Source organism: Lingula anatina, chromosome 4 (assembly GCF_051362555.1).
Source record: "Lingula anatina isolate TDL-2025a chromosome 4, LinAna3.0, whole genome shotgun sequence".
NCBI classification, from domain to species: Eukaryota; Metazoa; Brachiopoda; class Lingulata; order Lingulida; family Lingulidae; genus Lingula; species Lingula anatina.
Genome location: NC_141770.1, coordinates 17,961,211 through 17,982,631, shown reverse-complemented (window position 1 = coordinate 17,982,631; position 21,421 = coordinate 17,961,211). Strand labels below are relative to the sequence as shown.

At 34.3% G+C, this 21,421-nt stretch overlaps 2 protein-coding genes across 3 annotated transcripts in view; one reads left to right on the top strand and one right to left on the bottom strand.

The window, feature by feature from the left end:
* Nucleotides 1-6: 6 nt before the first annotated feature.
* On the bottom strand, nucleotides 7-8,525 carry LOC106164666 (lysine--tRNA ligase). 2 transcript variants are annotated; one of them, XM_013542648.3, is made up of 16 exons: nucleotides 8,414-8,525; nucleotides 7,685-7,859; nucleotides 6,947-7,085; nucleotides 6,429-6,591; nucleotides 5,929-6,022; nucleotides 5,498-5,583; nucleotides 5,064-5,167; nucleotides 4,585-4,710; nucleotides 4,178-4,297; nucleotides 3,517-3,679; nucleotides 2,950-3,123; nucleotides 2,591-2,676; nucleotides 1,978-2,063; nucleotides 1,471-1,597; nucleotides 913-1,056; nucleotides 7-484 (listed from the first exon to the last, which is right to left on the bottom strand). In XM_013542648.3, exons 2-16 carry the CDS (start codon nucleotides 7,789-7,791, stop codon nucleotides 407-409), a joined length of 1,797 nt encoding a protein of 598 aa, XP_013398102.2. In that variant the 5' UTR covers nucleotides 7,792-7,859; nucleotides 8,414-8,525; the 3' UTR covers nucleotides 7-406. The 2 variants fall into 2 exon arrangements, with proteins under 2 accessions (XP_013398102.2, XP_013398103.2); XM_013542649.2 differs by lacking the exon at nucleotides 7,685-7,859 and having other exon boundaries at nucleotides 8,414-8,511.
* Nucleotides 8,526-10,599: 2,074 nt separating this feature from the next.
* The window catches only part of LOC106169533 (enhancer of filamentation 1), a 37,442-nt gene continuing 26,620 nt past the window's right edge, over nucleotides 10,600-21,421 (top strand). The window contains exon 1 of the mRNA XM_013549006.3: nucleotides 10,600-10,935. Coding sequence (XP_013404460.2) covers nucleotides 10,906-10,935 — 30 coding nt within the window. The 5' untranslated portion in view covers nucleotides 10,600-10,905. The remainder of the gene's footprint in view (nucleotides 10,936-21,421) is intronic.

Genomic DNA, 21,421 nt, shown 5'->3' with positions numbered 1-21,421 from the left:
AGAAAGCAAATTTTACATCAGTTTATTGTGTTGGCTTCTTGTTATCTTTTCAATAACATCAATTTATTTTGCTTCTTCTTTGTATTTAACAAAGCAAACTACTTGAATTCAAAAGTTCTTTTGCAGTAAGTACTTATCAACTGAGCACTTTTCCATCTTCATTAGCCATTAAAAAGTTGCTTTTTTACTGTCTCTCTTGGTTATACAAGTTAACATTCAGAGGTGATATTTTTCAGAACATTCAGTGGTGATATTTTTCAAAAACAACAGAGATACATTTCAAGGTTTTCTTTCGAATTGTTCAATCCTTGCATTTCCTTCAGTGTTATTATTATTCGTTCCAATGGGATGTTTTCCCCCCAATATTGTTTGTTGTGTCAAAATTGTGCATTTTTTCTAAACTTTGCTATTTCTTCTCTGCTTCTGCTTCTTCTGTTGGTACAGTGTTGGCCTCGGGTCTCATTTGTGGGAAGAAGAGGACTTCCTGTGTAATTGAAAAATTATAAATTAAAAAATATATTAACACATATTTGTTAAAAATAGTGCCAAGCTGTATATCTGCTCTATTGCTAGGTATATGATTAAATTTTTGGAATAATGAAGAAGATCCAATTGTAGAATGTGAAATACTAAAATTCTATAACAATCCATTCCCACAATGTTCCTGTCCCTCTGCAAATTTAACTTCGTGATAAATAGTTTCCAGATGGCAGTGAATGTCCATTTCAAGGGCACTAATTTCTCCATCTCCCTCCCAACCAATCAGGGATGAGATTGCGATTTAGTAAAAAAGTAGGAAAATATGGCGCGGAGCCCAAAGGGACGCTTAGGCCAATGATATTTTTAGCTCCCAAAAAGTTGGAAATCTGACAAAAGTTGAAAAATGTCATCCCTGACCACTACTGCCATTACCTTGATATTATTGGAGTCGGTCAAGAACATGGTCACTCTGTCAATGCCCATTCCCCAGCCAGCCGTGGGGGGCAGACCATACTCCAGAGCTGTGCAGAAGTTTTCATCTACAAACATTGCCTCGTCATCACCTGCATCCTTGTCCTAGGGGAAAAAAAGTTCAGGGTTCTAACCATAAATCAAATTTAATTTTTATACAAAGAAATATGAAAAATCTATATTTACAAAAATTAATGAACTGAGATGGTACACATGCATTTAAAATAAACTGATTAGAGTCACAAAGTATTGAGTGAAACACATCAACTACACAAGCTGTGCTGCTTCTATAGTTTTTCAATCAATTGCTTAAATTATAGCCGTTTTTATTTTTTGTTCTCATATTCAAAGATTAATGAAGTAAAACAGGAAAGGCTCACATTCAGCAGGTGACCTTTACATAGCAAAAATTTAGAAATTTTTTGGAAAAAAAGTTTGTGTTATATAAAGATCCAACGTGAACTTGATTTTTTATGAATAACAAACCAATAAATATAATAAGATAATAACTAATATTACTTTGGCTTGAGCGTTGAACATCTCTCTCTGTACTACAGGGTCATTCAACTCTGTGTATGCATTGCAGATCTCCTTCTTCATCACAAACAGCTCAAAACGCTCCGTTAATCCAGGGGTGGAGCGATGCCTTGAAATGAAAGGTACTCTTGGTGAAGAAATGATCTCACAATGTAATATTGACTTTTCTTCTAATGCTGAGTATAATTTACTTTTGCTTACGAAACATGAAATATATTCGTAAATGTTTGACAATCAGTCAGTAACAGTTTTTGTTTTCAAATTTTAATTTGGCTAAAAAATTTCACTTATCTGGCTAAAAGATAATACTATTTGCTAAAAACTATTACAAAAAAAATCTTATCCATAATTAAAGCCCCTACAGAATCTTTGTCATTTACAGCCAACTATCATGAGAAGAGAGAGGCAGATACAAATGGAGATAACAAAATAAATACAGACATAAGGAGACCCACGCCAGAGGTCAGACAGTCTGGTCCTAAAACTTACCACTTGGCCAGTGGGCTCATGACCTGTGGGTGGTCAGTTATAAAGGTAGGGTTGACACACTGGACCTCTATAAAGTCTCCAACCAGCTGGAATATAAAATCTACATTAATACTTTAAATATTTACAAACACCACTTTTTTTTCCCAGGATTGGGGTTACAGTACAGGCTGTGCGACATTATCCCTGTAATTTCCCACAAAATTTCGGGGAGTGCAAGCCACCATTTTTCAAAATAGTGAACCGTCCAGCCATCATTTGGACAGCAGCTGGATGGTTCACCGGACAGCCAATATTTTCAAACAAAACGTTGTTATGGAAAAAAGCAACTACAGTAGGGTAAGGCATATTTGTATCTATTGCTTGTATAGTTTACTATTAGTATATTACAGGAATGTTATTTCCTTTGGCCAGAGAGTGAAAACTGAAAAGGCAAACCATGTCCTGCAAACAACAACCTTCAGTGTAAGGGGATGGATAGGGGTGTTGGTTGCTGAACCACTCCACCTGGGCTAGCTTTATCAGCAAAATAGATACATAGTAAGCCTAGATGAAGGTAGTACTTAAAAAAATCTTAAAATTTAAAAAAATATTCATAATTTAGTGCTTGGATTACCTTATCCAGTAACCTAGCTGAGGTCCTGGGTGGAGTACACTCCACATTGTGTTGTATACACAGCTTTTCCAGGAACTGCCTGGTTTCTGAAAAATAAACAATGTTGTCGTGTCACTTATACAGACAGTATAACCTTGTGACTTACTTCCCTCCTGAATAAATGTCAATCATGAAAATTTCATCAATGTTTGTGAAAAGAATCTTTGGAACTTCTTGTATGCTTGTATTGCAAACACAAACAAATACTGATAGATACATAACCTTCGTTACTGTTGACAGTTGCAACACCAATAAAAACCCAACTTTCTTTGTTTAAATTATCACTAATAAATTAAACAAGTCATGTGATCTATCCTTACCTTCAGTGCCAAGATCTTTGGCTGGTGGAAACTTCACCTTCAGAATGTCTTCCAGATCCTTGATCATGCTGATCTTTCTGAAGGGTGGTGTGAAGTCCACCTCCAGTGCCTCCCCCTCTGGTCCATCTGGGTGATAGACCACTTTGTAGCTACCCGTTATTGACTTGACCATGCCTGAATAATGGAGAGGGGGGGGGGGGGGGGTGCATTAATTAATTTTGCCAAAAAGATTGTATATTGAGTTTGATGGGTATTTACTAAAAGAAAACTCTGATTGATAGTAATGTGTCAATCTAATGAACAATTGTATGTTTTTGTTTGTTGATTTGTTACTCCATTACTGATTGTACCTTTAAACCTGTTCCTGTTGTTTATGCTATGGAAATGAAATAATGAATCAATGATACATATGTTTTTGCATATATTTTAAATCCATTAGGCAATTAAAATATATCAGTTTGTGTACGCATGCATCTGTCTTTGATCCGACTTATATCATTTTCATGGAGTATACATTACATGACTCGATACTTTTTTATTTGTCTCTAGACATCATTCTACCCTAACCTGACACCAATGTTTCTGTAATCTTCATCAAGTCCTGATAGTCTGCGTACGCCATGTAGAATTCACATGTCGTGAACTCTGGATTGTGTGTCAAGTCAATCCCTTCGTTTCTGAACTGCCGACCTATCTCGTACACACGGTCTATGCCTCCAACTACCAACATCTGAAACACATATTAATTACTCAAATATTTAAAACACCTTTAAAGTTATATATTTTAATTTTCTATTATTATCAGAGCTGCTTCTCAGAACTTTAAAATTTTCTGTTTCAAACATTTATCAAAAAATATCATTTGGAAAAATGCATATTAACCAATTAATATCAAATTAGTTCGTAATGACCAAATAACCCAATAACTGTCTTAGATACTCTGGTTTTACTACAGAATTGTAGTTGATTATAAATTGCCAATTCATTCTTTTTTTATACAAAAAAATATATCACTTTAACTGAATCAATTTTTAAAACCAAAATCAAAAGCAAAGCTTAATTTATATTTTCTTCTTAATAGAAATTTGATCTTTTTTTTGTCTTTAAAAATAATCTTTTATCTTGCCAAAGTTGTATAAAAATACAAGATTAGAAGAAAAACAATTGTGAAAGTCTTTGTATAACTACGAGTTTTTTTTTTTACAGTCTTTGTACAATGTTATCCCACCTTGTGATATAACTCGGGTGCAACCCTCATGTACAGATCCATGTCAAGGTCATTGTGATGTGTGATGAAAGGCTTGGCAGTGGCTCCACCTGGGATCATGTTCATCATGGGTGTCTCAATCTGGCAAAAAAAAAACAATAAAAATAAATAAATAAATAAATAATAGTCCATCTCAGGCAAAGTGCAATTTTGAAAGAGGAAGGAAAATAATAACAATGAAAACCGTGATATCGATCAAGTTCCAATAACTCCTAAAAATCCTAACACTTCAAGTACTACCACATGTCAAGTAACATAAAACACACTGATTCAATAAAACTACAGCTAAAACATAAATATAAATTTTAAAAGACACTCTGGTATATTGCAACCACCAGTTAAATCTGCAATAACTTTACTGAACTTACCTCCAGAAAACCAAGTCCATCTAAAAATTTTCTGATATAATTGATAATTCTTGCCCTGGTCACAAACTTCATCCGCACATTGTCATTTAGAATAAGGTCCAAGTATCTTTGCCTAAATCTGGTCTCCTAAAATGAAAATAACCAGCAGTGGTTTAGAGTACAATATGCTTACATTAGACTAGTTTTGGTAATCACACAATTTATTTTCTCTCTTTCTCTCTCTCTCTCTTTTTCTTGAAAGAGATTTTAGTAAATAAATTAATTTGGCCAAATGTTCCTAATAAATTACCAAATAATCCAATAACTGACTCCACAATATTTCTTAGCTTCACAGCCTTATTACAGAATTGTAGTTGCCTAGACTAGTTAAAGTCTGAATAAGTTTTCTTTCTGTATCCACTATAAAATTTAAGCTAAAAAATAATAATAACAACAACAACATGTAGATATTTTCGTGAAACAGGCCCATGGCCACCAACCTTGTCTTTGAGACCATAATGGAGGTGAGGCAGTTGATGAAGACACGGAGAAAGCAGCTCCATTTTAGTGGGAAGAATGCTCAGCTCTCCCTTCTTGGTTTTACCTGGATTGCAACAAAAACAAAGCCCATCATCAAGCATGATTTTGTAGAGAAAGTTCCTAGATTTTTTTGCAAAAAATAAATAAATAAATAAATAAATAAATAAACAAACAAATAAATAAATAAATGAAAATAATAATAAACTATTTATTTGAAAATATTCATTCATCATAAACTAATAAATGCGTCATCATTTTCTGCAGTAAAAACAATAAAAGAGACACAAATGAAAATGTGAAATAAGAATTTTATCCAGTTATTAAACATTACAATTACTAGAAATAGGGGCAGAATAACAAACAGAAAAAAGAACAGCAATCATGTGATATATACCTGGATTTCCAATGCATCCCATGATATCTCCTCTTTTTAACTTTTCATTGATTTTTGCAAAACCGTCTGGTCCCGACTCATATATTCTGTTTAAAAAAATTATACACTTTGATTTAAGCACACATTACTACTTTCTTTTACAGTTTACTTATTACAAAATCTTTGCTTCAATGTATTATCATCAAACAAACAAGTCTCACAGTAACAGAACAGGAAAAGCACCAATTAGTCAACATTTTTGATAAGTTCACAAAAATCAACACAATCTACTTCAAAGGGTCTGACTATTTCAGATGCGATTGACAAAAAATGACACTTGTTTTCTTCAAGGCAAGTATTCATACACTTAAAGTTTAGTATATAAAATCTGTTGCAAAAGTGAATTGAAAATGTTGCTCATTGGTGAGAAAACATTATTTTTACATACTTACTTTGCATTAGCCATTACTTGAAGCTTGGTGCCTTCTGCCCTCAAGTCATAAAATATAAGCTTTTGTCCCGATTCCCTTTTTGCATGAACACGGCCTACAAATAAATGACAAAAACTGTGAAATTAAAAAAAAAAAATTATACATTGTTGATTTATTCTTGTAGAGTAGTTTAAAGAAATTGCTTAGATTTCTATTTTTTGTTCAGTGTATATTTGCATATCTTTGCAAGCTTGTATACTTTGCAAAAGCTAAGACTGGTAATTCTTTGAATGTAATGAAAATTCCAAGTATAGTGTATTTATGCTTATGCCTGGGTGTGTCTATCCAAAAAGCTGATTAAAAGAAAAAAGGAAAGAAAAAAAACTAAAAATGTACAAGTTTGTGTGTGAATGCCTGTCCCCCTGTAAATTCAAATGCCCCCTGTACATAGAAAAAATCCCAGTTAATTGCGAGCATGCGCATGTGCCCTCTTTTATTACAAATTCAAATGTTTCCTCTACCTGCCACGCTGACAACCTCACTAAGTTGTTCCCCAGCCTGTAGTCCATTGTACTTCTCCACAAACTCTGTCAGAGAGATGGACACATGGAATTTATGTGGGTATGGATGTTCTCCCTTCTCCTTGAGGTGGGCAACTGCCGCACTCCTCAGCTTGAAGTATTCCTAACATAGAATATAAGTGGTATATATAAATGATATTTCATCTTTTCAGTGAAGAGCAATTTAAACTGATACAGTGATATCTGATTAAATATTTGCTTTTTCAAAGACATCTCAGACCCAAGAAATTCCTTTTTGCCAAGATTTCAAAATTGAAACGCAGAGAAAACTTGTACATGTATATGAATTCCAAGCTTAAGAGTCCCAGACTTTCCAAAAAAGATTTAAATGATAATTCAAAATTTGTTAAATTCCACAGACTGAGAATAGGACTTTGGAGAAATAAATTTGTTAAGTGTGGAATGTTTCCTTTCTACCACAGACTCCATTCTTTATATCTAAATTTCTAATTGCTTACATTTGGGTCAATTTCCTCCTCTGGCTTATTTTCTGCCTTCTTTTGGGCTGGCTTGGCCTCATCTTGAGCTACCTGAGCTGCCTGCTTTGCTGCCTTTTCCTGGGCTTTCTTTTCCAATTTTTGTCGTCTCTTCAGTTCACTGAAAATAAATAAGAATTATCTTCAGTTCACTGAAAATAAATAAGAATTATTGATTTTATGTAAACTTATTAAAATGTAACTACCAAGAAGTGGCGAATTTAAAGTGCTCAACTTTCTTAGGCAATTAAAAAATGTTGGTTTAAGGTATGTCGATCTATTCTACAAACTTCCATGTTTCAACTGAACCCCTAAGATAATTGTGTTTTAAAATGATACATCAATTCAATGTATGTTTATATATACTTCACTGCACAACCATTTTAACTATTTCATCATATATATCTAAAAGATGATAAGAAATTTAATACTTTAAATTATCTACCACTACTACTACTATCTATCTATCTACGTATATATACATTGTTTGTATTTATCTAATACTTTTCCTGGTTATAAAAAAGACAACTCAATTAAGATCTGGACATTAAAGTGCTTTTATTTTGTTTCATCAAATTATTACTTTTGTTGATAACTTGTGTTCATCGCCCTTATTAAATATGCTTTTAAACTTTGTTACTTTTCATAAAAACCTTTTAAAACACAGTGAAAGTACTGGATTATCAGCCAATGGTTAAATTATAACTCAGATTTACCAACCTTTTGCTTTTAAACAAAGGCTGGAAATTCAGATGAAAACTGGCTATTGGCTGTTTTAAAATCTGGGGTCTTCTCCATACACCCAAAACTGCACACAAAGAGTGCATGATATTGGCAAGTAATTATCTCTTCATCCTAGCTCCATTTTTATAACTTTATCAAGGGCAGGGGAACTCTGCAGAGAAAAAAAATAACTTGAATGTCTTGATTTTTTATTTTAATTTAAAATGGGAGACGGTTGTAAAAACAACTCTGTGCCAAATACATGCAGCTACGTATTTTTTGAGGGAGTATTTCGTTCATTTATCGTCGTCTTTTTGTACATAAAGCTCAGTTAAAATATCTTAAAAGTTAATAACTTTAAAAAATAAAAAATATTTTGCGTGTATTCACTTTTAAGTATATGTAAGCTTTGTTAAGGTTTAAAAAATAGAGTCTTTCAATATAGAATGGTTATAAAACGTGTTAAAACGGAACGGTCTGTTTGTTTCGAAATAAAATATTGCATCAGCCACAAACTCTATAGTCTTTAGTTCATCGATATTGAAACCGAAGCCGGGGATTACCGTACTCGTAAATGAAACACATGTTCACGTTTACAGGGGCTTTTCTGACAGAAAAACAAATTGTCTATATTCGTAAATATTTAGTACAAGTGGGATATGTCATTTTGGTATTTCATTGTTGGTTATTAAGAAATCGCATGTACAACAACAGAATAACACTCACTTTTTACTCAGCTTCTCTTCGCCTTGGACAGAGTCCGCCATTTTCCACGTGAATAAATCTACTTCCGGGCGAAAGGTCAAGAACACCTGACACATTTGTTAGCAACGAAGCTGGGCTAGTTTAACTGCAGTTTAATTAATAATGTTTTTGAAAACACCAAACGGTCTTTTGAAATCAGGAGTGGCCGGTTTTTTGTAAAGGAAATTAAACAAAACAATTCAAAAAAAAAAAAAAAAAAAATCAAAGAATAATTATTTGTTTTTGTCAATAAAGTTTTTATATAGCAGAACAAAATGAATGCACCATGAATGCGTTTTTTTAATAATAGGCCTACTTTGAAACATATATATTTCATTTTATAAGCCGGTCCCGGCACATTCTTTTTGGAGATTATAATACTTTTTCAACCCTAAATAAAATTAAAATGTTGTAGTCTTGTAGAGCAACCAAGCTCTATCAGTCTTATAATATACATGTACATACTGTTACACGCTCCACAGGTGAAATTACAGGAATTGGCCTTTCATAAAATCGTATAATGTGACCATGTCTCTAAATTAATGCCAAGAAAGCGTCTGTCGGAAAAAAGTAAACGTAGAGTTTAACGTTTTCTTCATCTGAAAGTAACTTTGTCGAAGAGATTTTAAAATCTATTTTCATAGCCTTTTGACAGAAAGATACATAGTATAAAGGAACTAAAGTTAAGTACTTAAAACTTCGCATGAAAGTCTCAACGTAGTTCATTCCAGCACGAAAAATGGCTGAAAAACTTACAAATAATAATTTTTAAAATGTGCATCTGGGGTAAGTTGCACCACTTGACTTAGGGCAAGTTTCACCTGTATCTTGTTGTGTTATTCAAACAACACAATATATTGAAGTAAGTGTATAGAAGCATTAATATATCTGCCTCATATGGACTATGCTCGTAGAGTAAACAGACTCTCAAACATTAACGTAATAAAATGAAATGCGCAAAAATACATTTCTGGCGATTACATGAATTGCTAACTTATTAAATTATAAGGTGCCAACTTGCCTCGACCTTAATTTTTATTTTGTCAAAAAGTGAACCATGTGGCTTTACATAACCTGCAAAACAGTGACGTTGTATTTGTAGCTTAGTCCTTGGCGCGCGTTCTAAAACCGGTTCTGTTGCTCCAACTTATTCTTTGCACTACAAGCTTATAAGTGTCTAACTGGGTCAACTAGACCCGGTCCCCCTACTTCACCCCCTAATATATATATATATATATATATATATATATATATATATATATATATATATTTCAGTTGCGACGTTTTGCTTACAATATGAGTTGCTGAAAACTTTATTTTGCCACAATTCAATTTGAAACTGAACTAGAATAAATAAGATAACATATAGCAAAAATATTTTGAACATGAATTAGCCTTTAAAGTGGAATCTACTTTAGATACTGCACATAGATGTACAAGTTTACTACTCAAACTTAAAAAGTCAGAACAGAGCACAAGTCGGATAAGTGGAGTCGCCCATTTAGTTTTCTCCACTCTGTCTTTTAAACTACCATCTAGGATAATATAAGAAATAAATATATATCTGTACAATAGTTTGATCAAAATTTTTCTTCAGTCTCCTTTAATTTCAAATTAATTTTTTTAAAATTTCTTTTATTCCAAAACTTGTTTGTGGCGTTTTCAACGGCATGACAAAATTGTATATGAAACTTTCTGGAAAACTGGCGTCTTGCAGCCACTAGATAAACATTTTCCTCCATAATTTCCCCTTTATTTTCCTGCCTTTCTTTTCCAAATTCCAATTATCATCAAATATAAGCATTATTTTTAAGTTAATTGCCTTATCAAACATTCCAGTTTCCAGACATGAAAACCAACAGCAATGCTTATAAAACAGACCATAAAGTTGTCTGCGTTGCAAAACAGGAAAAACATATTACGTATTGCAATTTACAGGTGATGGAAACAAATTGTGTAAGAATTAAGTACGTTTAACGTTTTATTACTTTTTGCACTATCACAATTCATATATATTAACTGCTTGATTGGATGTATAAACATCCATTTATTTACATTGCACTCGATGATTCATTTTGAAGTGCACCCATTCCAAATATGGTCAATCAATGACGTCACATCGGAAGTGGAAGCGCGCTTTGGGCAAGCGCAGTATCAACATCCGGGTGTTTTCCTCTCAGGTCATTTATGGGTCAAATTCTGTAGGATAAACGACAAGTTGGGAATCTCCTACATTTATCGATTTTTTCTGAGTTTGCTGCGGTGAATTTGATTTACTTCGGTCATGGCGGTAAGCAGGCGACGCTGCTTAGCCGACAAGAATTAAAGTCAGCTACAGAGGCGTTTTGTAACGGGACGACCCGAGTGTGAAGTTTGACAGGAGTGTCAAAGAAAAGAAAGGGTGAACTGGTCCTGTTTATTGTTTGTACCTCCGTATTGTAAAACTTGGCTCAGCTGTTGGACATTAAGTACAGATGCGTGAGACGATGAACGCGATGAAACCGGTAAGTGGAAAGGGGCTATATTTCATTCATTTCAAAGGGGGGGGGGGGGGGGGGTCTTATGTCTCTCAATCTCTTCTTTCCTCTCCCCTTCTCTTTCCTTCCTTCCATCTCTCTTTTTCTCCCTAATACACATCCTCACGAACAAGCACACATTCGTCTTACATATTATGATATATATATATGTGTAATAGTCTCTGCTACCATTTTTCTTTACATCACTTCTGTAAATCACTAGGTAGTCCACTCTAAAGTAGCGCTTGCTGAGTTTTTACAAACAAGGTGCCCGTTATGCTTCATGTCATGCACAAAATAAGACTAGCCGGGACATGAACTTTTTTCATTCAAGTCACATCTTCACAGGTCACTATGACTCACTGGGACTCTGGCACACATGCAAAAGGCAAAGAAAAAAACAGTCTGACATATATAACTGCTCTCTTATTGTGTACTAGTATACTTAACTTTATTTTTAGATGCAGAGACATAAGAAGCAGCATTAATTTCATCAAGAGTCTCATTTGTCTTAGACACATAATACTGTCTTTCAATATTCATGATAAATCTTGTAGTTTTTCAGCAAAAACCATATCATTATTGATAAGGGTAATATTGATCAAAGTCCTTGATGATTAAGGATGATTCTGTATATATCTGAAAAGAAATTAGAAAATAAGATTATAATGTTGACATATGATGGCTTCAATTTTATTTCTGCTGAATGAAAAACTAAATGTCATTTAGGAGTCCTGTATGTCTCTCAGCAAGAATGATCCAATTAAGCATATTGTTAAGGTGCAATTTCCCTATAGATGCATAAGTAAATGGTTTTCACACTCTGATGACCAAGTGATGTAGAAGCAAAAGGGAAAAAAATTGTAGTCCTCTGGTAAAAGTAGATTATTGTAGTCTGATCCAAGTATCTCAAAAGAGCAAAGAGTCTGACTGCCATAGTGTTTCATTATCTAAGGCTATGTTGTTAAACACCATTAAGGCCAGTATCGATCACTGAATCCCCATCGGAACGCAACTGTGTTAATGACATTTTGTTCCTAGGAGGCCCCAGGCCTTTCCTACTTGATCTAGTTAATGTGCAGCGAGCGAGATATGTTTGGTCACTTGGAAAAAGTAGGACCATTGTGTAATGTGGTCTTGGGATTTTGATATCATGCATTGTTGAGGGTTCATGGAGACAGAATGGTGTCCCATTCAAGAGAAGAAAAATGGTGTTTCTGAACTATACTAGTAAGCATGTGTGGTCTTGGTCTGGGTAACATCATAATTGCTAAAGCCATATAAATTGGGAGGACATTTTTATTGCCTGTCTGACACTGTTGTACAACACTCCTATGTCTGTGCTGGCTTGGTGCTGTACACAATACTAAAACTTCTATTTGATGATGGCGCTGATTGCAATATATGGGAATTATGTGTGCTCAAAAAAAAATGTCTTTATCTTTCTGATCCTGCTATGGGTTATTTTTTTTTAGTGCAGAAGACACTTCAGGCATTTTCTGTGAGATGAGATGGTTGTTAAATGAGGAGCACATACATTTGACATTTTCAGTGATTGAGTAGGCTTTTACCATAATATCCCAAAGGGATACAAGAGCAGACATTTGGGTAGAGGGGGGGGGGGGGGAGGGGTTAGTCACTGTAAAATGTAACTGATAAGTATATTGTGTTTGCTCATAGTTACTGTGAGATGTACTAGTACCAAATGTAATGCATGAATAACAGATGAAAAAGTAGATTGATAAATAAGTAAAAAGCTGAATAAATAAGCACATGAATCAATAAGTAATGGTAAAAATAAATAATAAAAGTGAATTGATGGAGGGATAGATTGATAATTAGACAGATAAGATGTTAAAATGATAATAAATAGATGCAAAATTGATCAGTTGAACAATAAAATGGGTTTAGAATTATAGCAGTACTGGTAAATCTGATACGTAAAATGCAAATAAGTCAGGAGATTTTTGTCAAAACAGCGAATTATCATATCACTGTAGTCTACAATCATTTAAAAAATACTGATCACTAGATATCAGAGTGGAGACAGAGTCATGGGGATATTAGTGTTCAGTTTAACATTTTATTGGTGCAGGTGTTAAATTTTTAATGGCTGCACCATCTGTCTGGTATCATAAATGCAAAAAAATGCACCAAATGACCGATAAAAAACTTCATGATAACCTGTGATGTAATGCTTCAGCCTCTTATTCCCTCCCCCCCACACACACCTACCAACTCGTCTGTCTCAACCCCATTCACTGTTTTGTGGGAAATTGATCTTATTCTAAATTAAAAAAGTAAGCCTGCAGTTCTGCAAATTGTGTTTCTTTCTTAAAATATACCCCCATATCAAGTATTTTTGTTGTATTATCATAGATTCCATTATATTATAGATAGTAATGCTAAAGACTTGACCAATTACGCTTTGCATTCTTGAGCCCGACTTCTTTTACTGTCTAGCTGCCCTCAAATTCAACTGCCCAGAGGCAACCTGGGGAAAGTAATGACATGGTACATTTACCATGTACAATGTGTCTTTGATCACTGAACCATCTTCAGGAGCTTGACAGCCTTCTCCATTGTAAATACCTAACTGAAGTGATTACATGAAGAGAATAGAGAACGAAACCATATGTGATATTGTGCAATAGTGCTTCTGGTATTTTTTTCTCTGTTTGATTCCACAATAGATTAACTTGTGTTATTGAGGAATGTCTTTCTAATTTGCAAAATTTTGAATAGTTTCTGCAGTTATGGAATAAATTTGTTGAAAAAAAAAATGGCAAAGAAGTGTTTGACCAGAGTAAAGATTTTGTTCAAAGGGGTGACAGAGGAAGATTGGAGCTTCAGGGGGGTGTCATTGCAGTTTTATTAACCATCAATTATCTCTTTAGATTTGACTGCTGCTCAAATATTTATCATGACAGAGTTTTTTTTTTGTCCTGAGTTGCCCTTGGTTTTCCATTGGTGCACTAGAACAAGAGACAAAAGAATATTTTTGAGGGTCTCGTATTGGACAAGTATTATAATATTACTCCACACTTTGTCACCAAATTGTGGTATTCATTTTGAAGGAGTGAGTGGGATTTCACACTAAGAACTCCTTTACCCTATTGTTCTTTTTTTTTGTGGTTATTTCTAATGCTGTAACAAAAGTTAAGGTAAGTGTAAATGGTTATATCATCAAGGTATGCTTTTAAAGTTGCCACAGTTATCCTTAATGGCACACACAAAGAACCAAATTCTAGACATTTAATGTGAAAAGCACATGGCATTTTCAGGAACATGTACTCGTAGTTTTTTGACAAAAAAAGTTGGAAGGTAGTCATAATAGCTTAGTACACTTGTCATTTGTGGCAAGCATGTCGATTTGTTGTGCTTTATTGAAAAAAAAGCCCCCCAGTCCTTGTGTAGTATTCTTCTCCTTATGAAAAAAATTACATTATTTTTTGGTATGAATTAAAGCTGTGTATATATAATTGAATACAACTCTCATTGATTGTAATCACGAAGCAGAAGTGACATTTGATTCCACAAGGTTGATTTATTTTGACATTGTTTCATGTTTGTTCTCATGTTTTGTTTTGTTTGCCAGTGTTGAGTTGTATTTCATTTACTGTGAAGTGACAATTACCCTGGAACACCTTGGTGACCAAAAATTGGCCCCCTCTTTTCATACCCAGCAGCAGAAAGTCTGGGGCAATATAAGAAAACCGAAAGACAGAAAGAAAAAATTTGGTCGTCTTCGTTTCAAGTTAAATCCTTTGTAGTGCTGGTTTTAGATATTTCTTTTTTAATTCATAAAGCAGACTCGATATTTAAACTTTGTTGTGAAACTGGGCCCAAGTAACTTCGAACCGAACAAATGTGGACTTCTTTTCACTGTATAAATACATTTACCTCACCAGCCTGAAAAATTAGCTTACCATTGTGCATGAAGTAACAACACATCTCCCCTTTTTCTTTCCAATACACAGTGATATTTTTATCAGACATGTTTATTCTAAGCTATTACTAGTACTGTATCTGAACAAATGTGAGAAAAGTGTTGTCATGTTGGGAGACAGTAGACTACTACCAGTAGTTTAGGCCCATAGTTTATACCTTCATTGGTCAAACTGTAAAAATCGCTGACCACTGTCCAGACTAGAAATGTCTGAGGACACCTTTAGCATACTGGTGAGAAGAACTGACCTTGTATTAGTTATTATACAGCGGTCAATATTAAAAGGATAGTTTGGATATTCCAGCAGTCTTATGTCATAATAGATCAATACATAGAGATTGGGGCGGAATTTAAGAGTCAAAAGTCAGGAAGGGAACCAACAACAATGATACAAGTCTATCGGATGTTAAGCCAACACTGTATTATGTGGCTTTATTTTGTATGAAAATACCTTACTTCCGAGCACGTCGATATTTTTGAGAAAGTACAGCAGCGAGTTGGCACTATTATGGATACCGATACACAGTTAGATAAACCATGTTCATAAGGATTATTTCCTATGTTGTTAGTGATTACATTTGTTGATTTTGATAGGGAGGGAAGGGTTTTATTAAAGTGCTTTAAGATTATGGGAATTGTTCAAAAATTTTACACACCTCACTAATTCTATCCTTTTTTTTTTACAAGATTTTTTTTATTTCTTGTACCTCACAAAGACTACCCTAAGTGAATCTAGCTTGCTTTAAAAGACTTCTTAATAATCTTTTTTTTCTGAGGTTACCAAAGAAATAATTTTGGAAAAATGATTAATCGGTATGGTTCAAATTTGGTGAGTAATTAGTGTAATATAACAAGGAGGAAATACACTACCGATATGTGCCCCTGTGACATCAAGAGTTGTTGTCTGACTCACAGTAGTAATAAATAATGAAAATATAATTCAGTCATAAGATGTGATTGCTGATTTTTTTCCAAGTTCAAGGCCAAAATATTGTGCATCTGCTTTACATCTGTATGCAGTTTATATAGAAAAAAAACTATTTGCCCTAGTTTCAAAGATACATGAAATTAGTCTATTTTTTTGGGGTAGGTAAGGTTTTCTTCTATAGTCTTTACTTGCACTAATTTATATATAGGCTTGTCTACTCTCCAAGATTTAGTCATTTATATTTTGAATTGTGCACAGCATCTATTCCAAATGCAAGGACAGGTTGAGCAGTGTTTGTGAGTAAGAGAAAATGGCTTTTTTCTCTTGGAAAATTAGATTTGGCACGAAATTCCAAATAAAATATCCTTAAATACACAACACTTACAGAAGTTTTATGACGAAGATGTTATGAAAATACCAGCTTTGATGATTATGTATATTATTGATATTATTTTGTTAGTTAAATATCATTAGTCTTTTAAATTATTTGCAAACCTGCAAATGAGGAGAGGGAGGACAGGAATGAGAAAAACATTAAAAAGGAAGTGAATGTTCAGATTATTCTGACTTGATGTTCACTATGCCCTCTGATTAAGAAGAAGTTTTTCATAAATACCAGTTAAAATACATTCCATCTATACCAACAGTTTCTTTGATTAGTCTCATGCCTTATATTCATTTTGGGCCTCTGCCTTAATTACATTGACAAACTCGCAATTTAATCCAAGATTAAAAAGGTAAATATTGGAAAGGTTTCATAATTAAATGATGAAAAAAATCAGAACTGACACTGACATGTGTCAGATTTATTTGCAGACTGCAGTAGCATCTTTATCTATTGCAAATTCTATTAACTGGAACGTGGGTATCTATGTAGTATAATTATATCATCCAGATTTACCAGGCATATTTGCTATCCATTGTGCCTGTTGTGTTGTAAATGTTATATTTTGTGAGTTGATTTCAAACTTTGTTGACAAGTTAAGCCATGGGTGAGGTGGGGGGGGGGGGGGGGGGGGGGCTTTCCAAATTGTAGTTGATATATATTGAATTCTGCCATTGGAACCGAGTTGCTGTCAAACTTTGCCAATAAGACAAAGGGTTCTTCTCACTGTACATTTCATACAGTGTCATTGTTGTTATCGTAAAATGAGTTGCAATCAATCTTTGTTAATGAAGCTGGTCATTGGGAGTGTCCAGTGCTGGTCCACAGACATATCTTCACCAGGTCAGTTTACAGATGAAGTGGCCACAAGTAGCCAGCACACTTAAGTTGTTATCTCATAGGCCTGCCCTCCCCCATATAACCTCATTAATCAAGACACATTCAAGTACTTCTGTGTCTGGCTACACCATAATGCTGTCTTTATTTTGGTACCTGTGCTTGTAGACTGTGAGTAGGTAAAGTTTTACAGGCTGCAGTGGACAGAATCCTTCCTTTATGGTGTTTCCTTATACTGAATAAACTGATATCATCAGATACGTACTTACTGACTTGATGTATATTAATTAATATGAGCAAAATATAACTCAAAAATTTTTTTCACCATATTACAATAAATACATAATTATTGGTTCTATAAATTTATAAAATCCCCCCCCAAAAAAAATCAAGCAGTAGTAATCCAATAGAAAGGCACACATTGTATCTGCAGGGCATATGCCCTAATCAATTGATTTCAATTAACACTGACCATTGCCATGCCTGTCTGACCATCAGCTTGACCAGCTCACACATGTGGTCAGTGTCAGGGTGGTCAGGTAATACCACCAGAGGCACCACTCCAGCCAACTGTGTTGACCATCACTTTTAGGTTATTGCTTCGGTTGTAGATTGACCTCCTCACCCTTATCAGTGGTCAAATAAATATGGGAAGTGGCTAAAATGACCAACACCCCTCCTCAGGCAGAGGTACTGGACTAAGACTTTCAACACTTCATATTAATCATCTACTGTACGCCCACAAATATTAAATTCAACTTAAAAGGACAAAATTATAATGTTATTTTAACGTTAAGTTCATAACACAGCAGATGGATTTTGCTGGTTTATTGAAAAGAAAGAGAAGAATGGCACTCACTACAGAACTAAATGGCAGTTGAACATAGATTTCATTTTATGCCAGAAAAAAAAATTGCCCGTCGCTTGAAGTACTCTCTTATTTTTGTACAGAGATCAATAGTCATTACAGGCCAGTCTGAGTGCCTGGGTGAAATCTCATTGGACACTGTTATATAGCACCCTGAGTTTCTGGGGTTACTGAAAACAGTAGTAGAACCCTGATGGTTAAGGTAGTTTCTGGTAGTCTCTCTGAAACTCGGGATGGTCAGACACAGTTCAATTCTGTTTATGTACCTCATGTTAGGCACTTGTACCGGTACTTATACAGGTATGGGCGTCCAATAATTTTATTATGTCGTGTGAAAATATGCTGAAAGTGTCCAACATTTTGGTGGCTACTAAAGTCAGGTGATTAAGCTGGATGAAAGGTAACAACCCTAGCTGTGGTCAGTGGGTTAATTAGGTAATACTTCTGGGTGTCTTCCAGTGGTCATAATTTGTGGACATACACTTAGGCATATTGATACACATACTTAAAGTGATAATAACTCTTCGTTTCGGCCAAAAAATGAATTTTCCTGGAGTAAACAACAATTTTCCCATACTTACCAATGGTTAATGAATCCATTTTTACATTCAAAGTTAGTCCCTGGTTTTTTTCTAAAAAGTTTGGTTTTTTGTTAAAATCTCTTAAGAGATTTTAACAGAGTATAGCCATCAATGGAGGTCACGTGGTCTAAAGACAAGCTCAGATATCAGAATAATAGCTATAACAGCCGTTTTTGTGGGAAAACAGAATATATTATATTTTTATGAGTCACTCACAATGTTTTTATTGTGAAATACAGATTTCATACGAAGAGTTATTATCCCTTTAATGTATAACAATACACATATCACACTTATACTTGGGCATATTGGAACATGTACTTAACATTTTAACAATGCTTTACGTGCATTTGACATGTGCTTGTGTGCATTGAAATATACCTAATGTTTGACAATACTCTTTATATATTCAACATATACTTATTCATTTTGTAATCCACACATGCTTCACTTCAACATATTGGACTTTCACTTCTAACAAATTATTAGAGTGAATGTGAAAACAAATGAGTTTGGAGAGGATGAGGGATGGGAAAAACACCATTAGGAGTGATGTTTAATTTGGATTTCCGATAATTCATTTCAAAGATTTGAAAAGGGGCAGAGGAGTGGAGGAAGGCAATTAACACCATATCTTTATGTTTCACACTTGCCTGTCATGGAAGGTCTATGTTTGAAGATGCCAAGGTACACACGAGTAATTTATTGTATATTTTGGTTAAGACTAGTGAAAGAAGTTATTACACTGTTTTATGATTGCATTTTATGTTCTTTGGGGTAATAGGAACTCCCATCCAGCCCTAGATCTATTTGAGGAAATCGGAGAGATCATTTAACAAGATTTTGTTAAAGGGAGGGAGATAGAGCCCACAAGTATATTCATTAATGTTTCACATTTGCTCGTCATAATAAAGCTTTTCTTCTGTGTCACTTATCAACTTCCCATGGTGTTCTAGTAGGAAGATGGACAGTTTGGGAATTTGGGGAGGGGGGGGGGGGGGGGGAGCTCAGGATGGGGTAAACAGGGACAAACATTTTTGTCTTGATATTTATGCTCAAGGGTTTGTATTATGAAATATTACCAGTAGTAATTTATATAATACTCTCTTATACCTTGAGTTAAATTTAAATTAACTTCTTTCCATTATGATAAAAGAAAGTTGATGGGTTTTTTCACCAAGTTGAGCAATTGAAATACCAGACAGAAGGTCATTATCCACTAGTTGCCCAAGGACAGGATGTGGTCTGTCTTTTGAAAAGAAATATGAAATAAAAGTTTATCAGAATGGTATTCAGATCTAAATGGATGGCTTTGGCACAGGGTTAGGGTTTTGTCATCACAGGGCTTGGCCGTATGAAGTTCAAGACCTTTTCCATTTTAGCAACATTTTAACCAAAAAAGTATCTCAAGTCTATGGTATTTTTTGAGGAAAAACTGTTCCATCCTGTTTGCATACATGAAATCTATAATTATCTTGAGAAAATTTTGTTTGACTGACTTTGTTTGACTGACTTTGATATCCCTGCCTATTCAGTAAAAAATGTGATTTCAGAGGTCAAAAATCTCTTAGGCTCTTTTGCTGTGTGTCATTGTTCACCACAGTCTTTACAAAAGTTGTCCAACTTTTAGACCCAGGTAGTAGACACTTAATTGCAATCGCCCTTCACTATGCATTGCTTCTGTTCATCTTATATCCCCTACACTTATTATCATCAAAATTAACAGCAGACTGTATAGCAAAAGGTGATTGCAATCAAGTGTCTGTTTCTTGAAGTTCAGACTTAAAACGATTTTGTTAAAAACATGCCTGAACACAGTTTCTGAGTCTGGAACACGGTGATATTTGTTGGCTGTGGTTTTGGACCCACACGCCTCCAAGGGAAAGTGGGCTCAGATTAGATTTCTTGCACAATAGCTGCTATTTTTCTGTTTGAGATTTTTTAACAAAGGGAATTGAATTTAAATATTGCCCACAGCCAAAGCCTTTATATGCTTGGTGATGTGGAATTTCAAATTGGGGGTAAATTTTCATGTGTTTTGACTGCATAGTCATAAAAAGATCAGTGTTGACTGAAAACTTAGACTAGTTTATAAGAACTTGCTGACTGTTCTTGTGTCCTGTACTGCATAAAGCTAGTTCACATCGATCTCTGCATGTAGACGTTTTTAAAAGAAGAAGAAAAAAAAAAGGAAAACAGAAGTTATTAATGATAGATACAATAAGAAAATAAGATTGGGTTCTTCTGAAGATATTTAGTATGGGTCTGGTTAATACCAAGTTGTTTCATGGACTAACTGATCCACAGATCAAATATGGCGCACACTTGACAATGGATTCCCTGCCTCCCATGTGTGCAGGGGCAGAGCAATTAAATTTCTACATGCTTCCAAGTGTGTTGCACCATAGTTGATCTCGGCTTAGTTAGTCGGCGGATCTACTTGGTTCTATGATGAAAAGAGATAATATTAACCTCAAGAATGATAAATCAATCTTGTGTATCAATCTTGTTTAGTCTGTGAGCCATTCGCATCATTATAAGTGATGTCGTGAGATGGCTTGTTTCTGAATTCATACCAGCAGTTATGGTTTGTAACCTACTGTATGAATCATTCTTGTTTATATATTGTGATAATTCATAATTGTGGAACTGAAAACTAGTATGGCATCTTGATGAAATTTAGTGAAATATTTTTAGTTATTATGATAATAAGAAAATACATGCTCAGGACAAAGCTTGTGCTTGAAGTAAAATATTTATTCTTTTCTTGAATCAAATGGTATTTATTTCCACTGATTATGTAAATGTATAGATATTAAATAACATTGACAAGTTTTTTTCCTGTTTTTGTCAAACCCTGTGAATTGTAATTATTCATATGAACAGCTGTACTTATCACATAACAGTTGAATCATTATCTGCAGAC